Here is a 12,333-nt window from a genome sequence, read left to right on the forward strand (position 1 = left end):
GAGTTCCTTGGACTGCAAGGAGATCCAACCAGTCCATCCTAAAGGAGATCAGTCCTGGGTGGTTCGTTGGAAGGACTGAGGCTGATGCTGAAACTCCAATACTTTGGCCACCTGATGTGAAGGGCTAACTCATTTGAAAAGACCCTGATGCTAGGAAAGATTGAAGGCAGGAGGAGAAAGGGACGACAGAGGATGGGATGGTTGGATGGCATCACTGACTCAATGGACATGAGTTTGGACAAACTCCGGGAGTTGGTGATGGACAGGGAGGCCTGGCGTGCTGCAGTTCATGGGGTCGCAAAGAGTCAGACACAACTGAGCAACTGAACTGAACTGAACTGAACTTGCTGCCTCAGTTTTCTCAACTATAAAATGGGGACAAAATAGTACCTACCTAATGTGGTTATTCGTGAGGGCTAAAAGAGGATGTGAGTAAAGCATGGAAGACAGCAGCTGATGTATAATAAGCCCTCAATAAAAGCTAATGCTACTGTCCCATCCCTCCTCCACCTTCCCCATCCAAGCCCTCCAAATCACAGCTGATGATGAAGTACAAAGCTTCTCTCAGTCTGGCCCATGGGGCAAATCAAAGATGGAAAGAGAAGGATAGGGACAGCACTTTTCCTCTTAATGAGGGGGGACCAGCCCCAGAGGGCAGCAGGGAGCAAAGAGGAAAAGCCTGGGTTGTAGCTCTGTGTTCCTCCCAGCTGTCAAAGGGTATTGAGGACTCAGCTCTCTTCACAGAAAGTCAAGTTTAAGGTCAGTGTCAGGAATGTTTTGACATTTCTACTATCCCTCAGGGCCTGTGAGGGCGGAAGCTGTGAATGTCCAAAAGCAGACAATTGACCTTAAAAGTGATGGGGAAATGGAGGGGAAGAGTGGATTCCTTCTGGGTTCTTACAGGGTCTGGTGGGGTAATGGCTTCGGTGCTTCTGGCACTCTGATACCTCACTAGCCCAGGCAAGAGCTGGGAAATGTGCAAAGGGTTAATTTATGACCCCTGGTAGGGAGGTGGTGCTGCTGGCTTAGATCTTTCCTTCAAAGGAGCTACAGGGACTTCCCAAAGCATCTCTGCATTCCATTGTGGGGGCAACTTGCGCATGGCGGAAGACCCTGCTTCATCCATTTTCCAGGCAGGACTCAAATAGAGCATGCCGTATGGCTTTGAGTTTCCAGACAACCATTCCTGCCAGCACCAAGGCCACCCCCACCGAACACAGACTGCAAGAAGTGGGCCCCAGCAAGACAGTCCAGGCCCGGGATTGGAGTCCGACCCTGCTAAGCTTCTCTTCCCTCTCCCCCTCACTCCAGTTTCTCTGCGGAGGGTCCTCCAGCCCCATTCCAGAGATGCTAAAAGCCCTTGGGGACAAAGGCCCTGGCCCCTGGAGGGGTTATTATTCAAGTCAGTGGTTCCAATGAGATTATCCTGTCTAATGAAGCAGCTCCTACCGCCTCCCCTAAGCCTGAACTTTCACTGCTGGAGAGTTCCCAGCCAAGTGGAAAATTAGAAGGAGAGAAATGGAAGAAGGAAGGGGGTGAGGGATAGAGAAAGAGGTGGTGATTAAGTTCTCCAGAAATTAATTCCTAAATACGGCGATAGAAATATTAACTCCCAGGGCTGCCGGCCGGGCAAGCAAATTTCAATTTGGAAGGGGGGCTATTTGTGAGTCCGAACTCAGCGAGCCTCCAAACTGGAGTCAGCGGGGGGCATACATCATTGCTGGTCCATCTCCCCAGGCCCTCCAGGGTGGGTCTACCTGCAGGCCTCGGATATCAGAACTAGCTCCTTGCCTCTTCCCACAGGTGATTCCCTAGTCCTCAACCTTTCACGATGGTCATGCTTGAAGTGCAATATTTGGGGAATCTGTGTTTAGAACATGAAGGAGTTGGAAAAAAATGGAATGGAGGTGGGGCTCTCAAATGAACTTTATAGAAAAGTTAAGAGGAACCTTATTCAAGTTGGAGATCCTGGGGGCACAAAAGGACTTGCATTTTGCAATCAGTTTGGAGTTGACTAAGGGGACATATAGTTCCTGGTGGCTCAGTGGTAAAGAACCTGCCTGCCATTGCAGGGGATGTGGGTTCGATCCCTGGGTTGGGAAGATCCCCTGGAAAAGGAAATGGCAACCCACTCCAGTGTTCTTGACTGGGAAATTCCATGGACAGAAGAGCCTAGGGTCGCAAAAGAGTCAGACATGACTTAGCAACTAAAAAATAAGAATCAACAATGGAACAAACTGCTCTCTTCGCTCTTTCCCAGGTAGCCCTGGGGCAGCCACACACACACACACACACACACACACACACACACACAACTGTTTCAGACAAGGTGTGGCTGGTTGGGGTTGCCTGAAGCAGGAAGACTTCTCAGCAGTGGGGTTGTCCCAGCCACCCTGCCAGAACCCTCCAGGGAGGACAGGGAGGGGACAGGGAGCACGGAGGAGGCCTGGGTCAGACACACGACCCCTGCTTACACTGCCACTAAAGTCAGAGCTACTTCCTGGCCCCCCAGGGGTTGCCCGCCCATCCTCTCCTTAATTTTCAAGGTGTGGCTGTAAGATGGCCCTTGTCACAGCCATTATATAGTGGAGGAGACTGAGCCCAGGCCTGGTCTGTCCATGGACAGGTTCTTCTTAGTTTAACCCACTGCTTCTGCTCTAAGTAGCAGCATCTTTTCATTCCTTTCCTTTCCTTTGTTCCATCTTGGCAGAAGCTATACAAAGTGAGTCCTGAAGAGTGACCCATGCCGAGCCATCCTGGAGAGGGCATCCTTCCAGGAGAGGAAATTGGCAAAGAGGAGGGGTCCCTGGGGCGGGAAGGGAAAGACTGTCTCAAAGCTGATCTGATCTCTCCCCTGTCAGTGTCCTGGGTTACATAAGCCTCCCAGGGGTGATGCTGATGACCCTGCTGAAGAAAGGTAACGTCTGGGCCAATCGATGGGGCTGGGTCTGCGGGGGATCCCGTTACCTTCTTGGCCTGGGCATGGGAGGGGAAGTGGGAGAGGGGGCTTGGGGACCTGGTGGTTGGAGGGAGGGTTCCAGGCCCAGGACAAGTGAAGGCTGGGCTTCAGGGCTATAGGTGGGCTATCGCATTTCCTTTCCTTCAACCAAGACAGAATAGGCTAGGGACCAGTAGGGTGGAGGCCCTGCAAAAAAAAAAAAAAAGGCTCAAGGTGATGGACAAATAGATACCCACTTTGTTGAAGCTTTTGTTAGCAGTGGAACCCAGCAAGCCCGTGGGCTGGGACCTGGGCCTGCGAGAGGGCAACAGGGGTGACCCTCTGTGTAACTGGGTTGGCAGGCCTGATTGAGGGTGAGTAACAGGAGGGAGGGTTTCAATTACACGAGCATTTCTTAAGCTTGTTCAGTCTGTAGCCCGCCTGTGCCCTTGCTGGTACAAACAGCCCTTTCAGCCACCTGAGCCACCTGTTGGTGGGGGCCCCTCCTTGAGCTTCACACATGCTCGCTCTCCTCCTGCTCCTCTATCTGTTTCTGTCCCTCCCTCTGTTTCTCTCTCTCTCTCACACACACACACACACGCACACACCTGCTATCATTCTCTTCCCTCAAAGTTCCCCAACCCCTCACTCCCTCCAACCACGGGAAAAGTTGGCAAAAGTGACAGAGAAAATGGATGTATCTTGAAATCACAAGGAGCCCCATTACTGATGCCCTTTTGCACGGATTTTCCTGGGGTGGGCTGGCTGGAATCGCAGCACTTAGCGCAGGGTCTTGCCTGCTGTGCAAACTTGACAAGCGTGCTGATTCTAATATAGACTGCGACCCTCACCCCATCCCTGGATCACAGGCCTGGTTTGCAGGGACTTGCTGCTAGGCAGAAGGTCTAATATGGGTCTCTTTGTGTGCCTGAGCCTAGCAGAGTGCCTGGCACAGGAGGCCCAGGGCTGCTGTGAGAGATATAGGGACAAGTCTGTGTGTATGGGCATGGAGCCTCCAAAGTGATGAAGCCCCTGCAGTCTTCACCTCCCTAGTAACTCAGGTGCCCCGATGGAGCATCTACATGTTATCTGGCATCCTTGTCCTTCCCCACTGCCTCTGCCCAACCCCAGCCTGCTCCCTTACCTCCTGCTCAGCCTGAGTCCTCATCTATCAATTCGCAGCTGTGAATGCCCAGTTGGCATCTGTTTCAGATGAAAGGGATGCAAATGGCATATTTAGGAGAAGCAATGTCTGGCTTTGCCCCGAACTTAAGCAAATAAGAAAGAAAGGCCCCCAGGGAAGAATTAAGACAGGGCACGAGGGAACTTTCCAGATAAGTTGTTGTTCAGTTGCTAAGTCGAGTGCAACTCTTTGTGACCCCACTGAAATCAGCATGCCAGACTTCCCGATCCTTCACTATCTCCCAAAGCACCCTCCAACTCATGTCCGTTGAGTTGGTGATGCCATCCAACCATCTCATCCTCTGTCATCCCCTTCATCTCCTGTCCCTTCTCCTCCTGCCCTCAATCTTTCCCAGCATCAGGGTCTTTTCCAATGAGTGTGCACTTCACACCAGGGAGCCACAGTACTGGAGCTTCAGCATCAGTTCTTCCAATGAATATTCAAGGTTGATTTCCCATAGGGTTGACTGGTTTAATCTGCTTGCAGTCCAAGGGACTCTCAAGAGTCTTCTCCACAATTCGGAAGCATCAATTCTTTGGCGCTCAGCCTTCTTCATGTTCCAACTCTCATATAAACCATAGCTTTGACTGTACAAACCTTTGTCAGCAAAGTGATGTCTCTGCTTTTAATATGCTGTCTAGGTTTGTCATAGCTTTTCTTGATAAGAGAATATTGTACATCTTGATGGGGTGTGGATTACATTGGTTTATGAATTGATCAAAATTTTTCAGACTGTACACAGAGCCTCTATTTATCTCACTCTATGTAAATTAAATATTAAATCCTGATTCAAAGCATCTTAGAAGATCCAGGGACCCACTCTTCTCCACCTGACCATGTGGGCCATGGGTTTCTCCTGGTTATTAACTCTGGGAGGGAGGAAGGATCCATGCACAGATTGTCACAGAGGGCAGGCAGCTTGGGTCTAGGACGCTCATGAGCTGAGTGCTCCCGGGCGGTTGGGCTTTACATCAGCACAGCCCCGAGCACCAGGTCCTTCCCACAGCCAGGAGGCTCAAGGTCACGGAGAACCACATCTTGAGCCGGCAGGGCACTCTGGAGCTGGGATGCTGCCCCAGGTGGCTACACAGCTGGGGGATGTGCAGTCTGGACTTGGCAGCAGGTGCCCAAAGTTCATATCCATGGCCATTTACTTTAGGCCACGCTGAGAATAGAGCAGCTGGGCTTCCCAGTGCAGGCTGGTGGCCTCTTTCATGAACTGTCCGGACTTCGCCTTGGACCCAGTCCACTCCTGTTTTCTGCCACTTGACAGGAGGCAGGTATTGGTTACTGAGGGGAAACTGAGGCCAAGTAGGAGTCACCTCTGGGACCTGCTCCTGTCATTCTCGTTTAGCTCAGCTCTAGAGCGGGGAGGTGGGAATACTCACAGCCCCCCGTACTGCTGTCTCAGAGCCTCAAGGCCCCTGCTCCTCACAGGGCTCCATGCTATGCAGGGTGGGCTGGCATAGCCAGGCAGGATCAAAGCTGACACAGAGACCGGCCTTTGGGTCCCACAGGCATAGAGTGTCAGAGGAGGCTGGCTTTCCTGATTGCCCTTAAATGATGCCAGGTGTGAGAGCCTCACGCCATGAGCAGCTGAGCCAACTTTGGCTGAGCTGAACACCAGCTGCCAAAGGCCCCTAAGGAAGACATGGATCTGGAGCACAGCCCCTTTCTGAGAGGCCTCACTGAGTGGGACAAAGAAAACGACTTTCCCATTGCCTTGTAAAATATCATCCAGGCAACTCTTCCACATTGATCAGAACTGATCTGGCTTCTGAATGCAGCCTCTCCCATCCTCTGCATGCCGGCCAGTCTCAGGCATCACTGTTCTGTTAGGATACACAGCTCTGAGTACGCTCCTCTACCCAGCTTTCCGGTCATCTCTGAGCTATGTGTATCTCAGGGTAGGTTGATGGGCCTCCATTTTTTCCCACCCCCACAATATGCCTGAGGACTTTCAAACCTTTTCTTAGCAAACTCAAGGTCTCGTGATGCCTGAGACTATCACCCAGAGAAGGGAGGTTGCCCATCCTGGGCCCTTTGGGGAGGATGTGTTAGAATTTAATAGGTCACTCTAACTTTCAGAGGCACTCCTGGGGTAGAGTGAGGCAGGACCCTGCCTCCACCTTATTATAGTTGGAAATGACTGATAAATGTCATTGGTCACATACAGTTCAGGCTCTTAGTAAAAAATCTTAAGTCTTTTTTATTTTTTTTAATTTATGGTACTTGTGTCCAGTATTTTTGCCTGGAGAATCCCATGGACAGAGGAGCCTGGCAGGCTAAAATCCATGGGGTTGCAAAGAGTTGGACACAATGGAAGCGACTTAGCATGCACACGTACACATATCCGACTCTTGGCATGTTAGGTTTCAACTGTTAACTAGAAGCCTGGGGTTCCTGCAATGAAAGTTTGACTGGGACCAGGTTCCACTGAGTGAGACCCAACTACTGATGGTTTTTCCAGTCAGCCATGCCAAGGCCAAGGTTCTTTGGATTCCACTAAGAAAGGGTTTCAGCTCTCCCCATGTGTCTGGGTGGTTATCTATACCCTACTTTCAACCCTCGGTTCATTTTTCAGGATCCATTTGCCTCCACTGTGCACCATTGCCTTCTTTCCACTTCTGGAGAGTCAAATGGAGCCAGCAAGGAAGAGGCATAGGGTGGGAGTGCCAACACTAGGGCAGAGTTTCTCCCACTGGTCTCGTAACACCAGGCACAGGGCACTCTGACAGCCAGTTGAATATTTGGACAGCCCCAAGGAGAGCCTGGGCTTCCCAGATGGTTCACATGGTAAAGTGTCTGCCTGCAATGCAGGAGACCCAAGTTTGATCCCTGGATTGGGAAGATCCCCTGGAGAAAGATATGGCAACCCACTCGAGTACTCTCGCCTAGAAAATTCCATGGATGAAGCAGCCTGGTAGGCTACAGTTCATGGGGTCACAAACAGTCAGACACGACTGAGCAACTTCACTCACTCACTCAAGGAGAGCCTTTAGGTGCTACACACTTGAACTTAACCCTCAAATACCAGAAGATTCTGGGGAGACACTGAAGTCTGTCAAGTGACTGTTGAATCACTAACCACATAAATGATTTAGCGGCCATGTAAGCCTGGAGAAAAAGAGTCCAATGCCTTTTTCTTGCTGTTCAGCCCTGGAATGTCAGTCTGCAGTCAAACTGCAACCACAACTGTCCAGAGATCTCCCTCCAGCCCCTTAGAGTGTAATGATCCCAGGTGACCCCATATCCTGACTCATCACCATTCCCACGTTGACATTTCCATACATTTTTATGGGAAGTTAACAATTTAAAGTGAATTCAGAACACAAGAAGGGAGATAAGATTTACAAAGGATACAAGGGAGGAAGAGTAAGAGAAGGGAGGAAGAGAAGAGAGAGGTCAAATCGAAGGGGAGCAGCGACAGAGGAGATAAAGAGGAAGAGAATTACCTGGGGATGCGGGAAGCAGGAGGAAACTGCCCAGAGGTACTCACGTGTTGTGGAGCACACACCAGCCACAGTGGGGGTCGCCCGCGCCAAGGCACTCGCTGCAGCTCCGATACTGGCCGCAGGACTCCACGGGGACTCTGGTGAGCTAGGGCAGGACCACAGGAGAGACAGAGGTCAAGATCTTGTAGAACAGCCTGGAGTCTGCCAGGAATTGATGTTATCTCGTCGGGTGTATTATCTAAGACTGTGCGGTAGCAGGAAGGGGCCTAGAACCCCAGATCCGAAAGGGACCTGGAGAGATCGTATTTGAGCAGATGGCCACGTAAGCACTGGTTATTTTCTTAGAAGTCCCTGGGAATAGACGCCAAAGAATTTATATCACATTGTTATCAAAGATATTTATATCCTGTACATTTAAATTCTCCCACCATCCAAACCCTCAAATATTGCTACAAACATGCAATTCATCACACATTTCTCTTATCAATGTAATCAACATAGGAGCTTCTTCTTTCTCCATTCATGTTTCTCTTTCACCCCCATTCCCAGACCTTCTCCTTCAGGTTTCATCATTTTTGTGGTTCCAGAGAGCATTGCACCCAAGTCCAGTACCTTCCTCTCTCTCTGTAACAAGGTGTAATCCACTCGCTTCATGCTGCCATTTGCCCACTCTCTCTTTCTCACAATGTTGGCCAACTGGCTCGCAGAGTTGTTCACTCTGGAGCTTTTAAAGAGCAGCTGTTGCTATTTCTCTTCCTACCCACCCTCTCTTCATGACTAGAGGCTTCCTCCCCAACCCCAAAACTTTATCTTCACTTTCACCAGCCGCTTGTTAATGTAAAATGTTCCACATGACATTTCTGTTTAGCCCAAATGCTTCTATTTCCTGCATCCCCATAAAGATCTTTTGAATTTCTTTGTTCTCCAACATAGCTTTGCCCCAGTGTCTTTTGACATGATTTCTCAGGGCCTGAGAGATAGGAGGTACTTAACAATGATACCCAGGATCAAATGGAATTTTAATTTCCTTCCTAGAGCCTTGGTCTTTCTTCTCCACTTTTACCAGTTTCTTCTTTACAAAAAGGTTCTAATCGTCCTTTTCCATTTGGGATACCTTTTTATCTCAGTGGAGGACTTCTTACCTAATCTTTCAGCTTGAGCTAAGAGAATTTGATGTGCTTATCCTTTTTTTTTTTCCAAACTTTGTATTTTGTTTTAGGGTATAGGCAATTATGGGCTTCCCAGGTGGAGACAGTGGTAAAGAACCTGCTTACCAATATAGAGACATAAGAGACTCAGGTTTGATCCCTGGGTTGGGAAGATCCCCTGGAGGAGGGCATGGCAACCCACTCCCGAATTCTTGCCTGGAGAATCCCATGAACAGAGGAGCCTAGTGGGCTACAGTCCATGGGGTCACAGAGAGTTGGACTTGACTGAAGCAGCTTAGCATGCATGTACACATAGGCGATTATATCACAGCATTAACAATGTTGTGATGGTCTCAGGTGAACAGCATAGGAACTCAGCCATACATATGCATGAATCCACATATATCCATTTTCCCCTAAACTCCCATCCCATCCAGGCTGGTTATCCTTTTTAATTTCTTGCCATCAGACAGTAGACATGGTGAACGATAAATCACCTGACGTGGCTGAGCCTCTGTGCTTTATGAGCAAATGCAGAGGCTGTGTGTTCCCTGCTGCTTCATGGGGCATCTGCCTCCATAAAATTATGTAGCACTTGGCAGGGGCTACTTGTAACTCACACACAGGCGAACTGGCACCAGAGTCTGCTCAATTAGTCTCAGAACTCTTTTGGAATTAATTATTCATTAATTGTTACTTTCCAATCCCACGTGATTTCTTTTTCTTTTCTACTTTAATTTTATTCTTCCCTTTATGTATCTTTCCTGTTTTCTCACATGCCCGTTGGGCAATCTTAACGACCACCATGTGTGTTCACTTCTTCCAAGGTACCTTTTAGCTTCCTGCTCCTGTTCCTATAGATTTGCCCTTGGCCTTGGTGGCCCTTTCTCCACACTCTCAGATGTCCTTTTGCACATTTGGAAGTTTATCTTTCTTTCTATGACCTCTCACGCCATCAGCCTGGGCCATGCCTCGGCTCTGCGTACATACAACCTTCCCATTTTCGTAATTGATCCTGACAATCAGCCTCTTACAAATTACACCCCTGACTCGACACACAGCCAGGAACTGACCTGCTTCTTGTTGCCTCTTTCATTTCCTTACCTACCCATTAAATGGGCATAGACGCACTGGTCATGTAAGCATATGAATAACAGTACCCAGACCGAAGCACATGGACTCCTAGGAATTCACAAGTGGTAACGAGATCCACAGCTATTCTTAATATTTCCAAAAGCCCAGTGGAAATTGGATTGTTGCTGTTTTCTGTTTGTGTGCATACTCTGTGATGTATTTACCATATTAAAAATAGGAAATATATTATTACTTAATAAATACAGTTGGTTTAGTAGGCAAAAATCTTTCAAAACTGGATGCCTAGTGATGAAAAAAGTAATAAAGCAGACCAGAGATGATGAAAGTTGGTAACATAAGCACATAATAATGTTTTCATATGTTCCAGCTGCTTGTCTAGCACTCCATATTTCGCACAGGCTTAAAGAGGAAATCACGGCTTGCTCAATCAAAAGCAGTTTCTTGGTCTAAACTTAATTAATATCCTCCTTGGTTTCTCCCAGGGACATGATCTGTAATCTGTCTCAGATGGCCATGTCATGGGATTCTGGGGTGTACAACACATGAAGCCAGCTGCTTGCTGAATCTGATCTCCTCCAAAGCTTTTATATTCACATTTCTAAAAACATCTTGCAACCGGTATTTAATAATATCACTACCCGGAATTGTTAAATAGCATCACTGATTCAATGCACATGAGTTTGAGCAAACTCTGGGATACAGTGAAGGACAGGGAAGCCTGGTGTGCTGAAGTTCTTGGGGTTGCCAAGAATCAGACATGACTTAGCGACTGAACACCACCACCACCAACTGGAATTGTAAAGCCTCTCCTCTGTTGATTTTAAACAAGAGTCATATACGTTTGGTTGGAAAGAGTGTATGAGCCTTTGGAGCTGGGTTCAAATTCTAGCTTCACTATTTACTGGCAATGAGATCTTATTGTCTCTGAGTCCCATTTTTTCCCTTATCTTTCAACATGGAGATAAAGGTCCCCATCAGTTCACAGAGTCCCCATCAATTTTGGACCCTACTGAATGACTAGCACTTTCACTTTCGTTCACTTTGTGAATGAGCAAACACATCATAAGTGAAAGTTTTTCTTACTGTCATCTTTGTCATCAATAGTGCTAGTTGCTCAGTCGTGTCCAACCCTTTGCAACCCCATGGACTGCAGCTCGCCAGGCTCCTCCGTCCATGGGATTCTCCAGCCAAGAAGTGGGGTGCCATTTCCTCCTTCAGCGGATCTTCCAGACCCAGGGATTGAACTCAGGTCTCTGGCATTGCAGGCAATTTATTTACCCTCTGAGCCACCAGGGAAGCCCAAGCTTTGGGGAGGGGGGCGTCTAAGTAAAAGTACACAGTAACAGCATGGATCACAAGTCCCTTGAAAGTCTATGATCTGACAGGTTAGGTTAGTAGTTCTAATTCCCCAGCCAGTTACGGAATGGTGAAAGAGACCAGAAAAGCCGATGAGAAGGGAAAGCTGTCATTAATACTCACTCTTTACCGCCCTGTCACTTAACTTCTCCGTCCCTCATCACCCCAAAACTGCCCTGACAGCCTTCCTAGGCCTCATGAACTTGGTCAGGAGTTTAATGCCAGGAAGAACTTCCCTCCTTTAGGAACTTGATCACATCATTTCCTCCTTGAACTGTGATGTTTGCTCCTAAACCATCCATTGCTTCATCCCGGCCCGGCTTCCTGGATTTATTCTACCCTCTATTATATCAGTTAGGAACTTTTTTTTTTTTTTTGCTTTTCATCAGGGCAATCCCTGTAGAAGGAAGTCCTGGGAATTTATTATGCTACCTAACTTCCTTTCACCTTTTCTTAGAGGTGCTTTCTATCTGTATGTTCAGTCATTTGTTATTACTCTTCTGAACTTTACCTAGGTTTTCTCCATTCTCCTCAAAGAATGGATGCTAAAATGGAGGAACCACCAGGATTCTGACAGTCCACATAGAAGAGCTGCCATTATTTAAAAGCTGAGTGCCTCCTCCCTTCACCTTTGCAGGACTTTCCCAAAGAAAGTCAAGCCCAGAGAAATATCCAAAGTCCCACTTTCAGGCAGTATTCTCCAGCACAACCACCTCTCCAAGGGGGACTCCATAACTCTCAATCTACATCATTGCTTTGCCTCACTCCCCACCCCATGTAATCTGGAGAGCATCAGAAATTTGCCTGACACTTTAAATAGCTTCTGAAAATTAGATTTAGCCCACCATTTATCTGGGTGCCATTCTGTACCCTAATGGCTCTGGTTACTGGCCACACCTTGCTAAGCTGCACAGGTGGTAGACAGATTCGGAGTCACCTTGGTGCTAGGATTCTCTCTCCCCAGATACGTAACTTCTCCACCTGCTCCTGACACCGAACAAAGCCGCCTCTCCCATCCCCCATCTCCACTCCTCTCCTGACCCTGGAACACAAACCACTCCAGATGCAGAGCCACGATTAATTAAAAGCACCCCACGCTGATTAAAGTCTTCAGCTACAGTGCCAGGCATGCTAATTAACCGAGTGAGGGAATTCAGA

General features: G+C 48.3%; 1 protein-coding gene across 1 annotated transcript in view; it reads right to left on the reverse strand.

Moving 5' to 3' along the window:
* Window positions 1–12,333, reverse strand: part of PLXNA4 (plexin A4) — a 413,701-nt gene that overhangs the window by 102,491 nt on the left and 298,877 nt on the right. The window contains exon 4 of the mRNA XM_052638484.1: window positions 7,621–7,721. Within this exon, the coding sequence (XP_052494444.1) occupies window positions 7,621–7,721 (101 nt within the window). The remainder of the gene's footprint in view (window positions 1–7,620; window positions 7,722–12,333) is intronic.

The sequence above is a fragment of the Budorcas taxicolor genome, chromosome 4 (assembly GCF_023091745.1).
Source record: "Budorcas taxicolor isolate Tak-1 chromosome 4, Takin1.1, whole genome shotgun sequence".
In the NCBI taxonomy this organism is placed as follows: Eukaryota; Metazoa; Chordata; class Mammalia; order Artiodactyla; family Bovidae; genus Budorcas; species Budorcas taxicolor.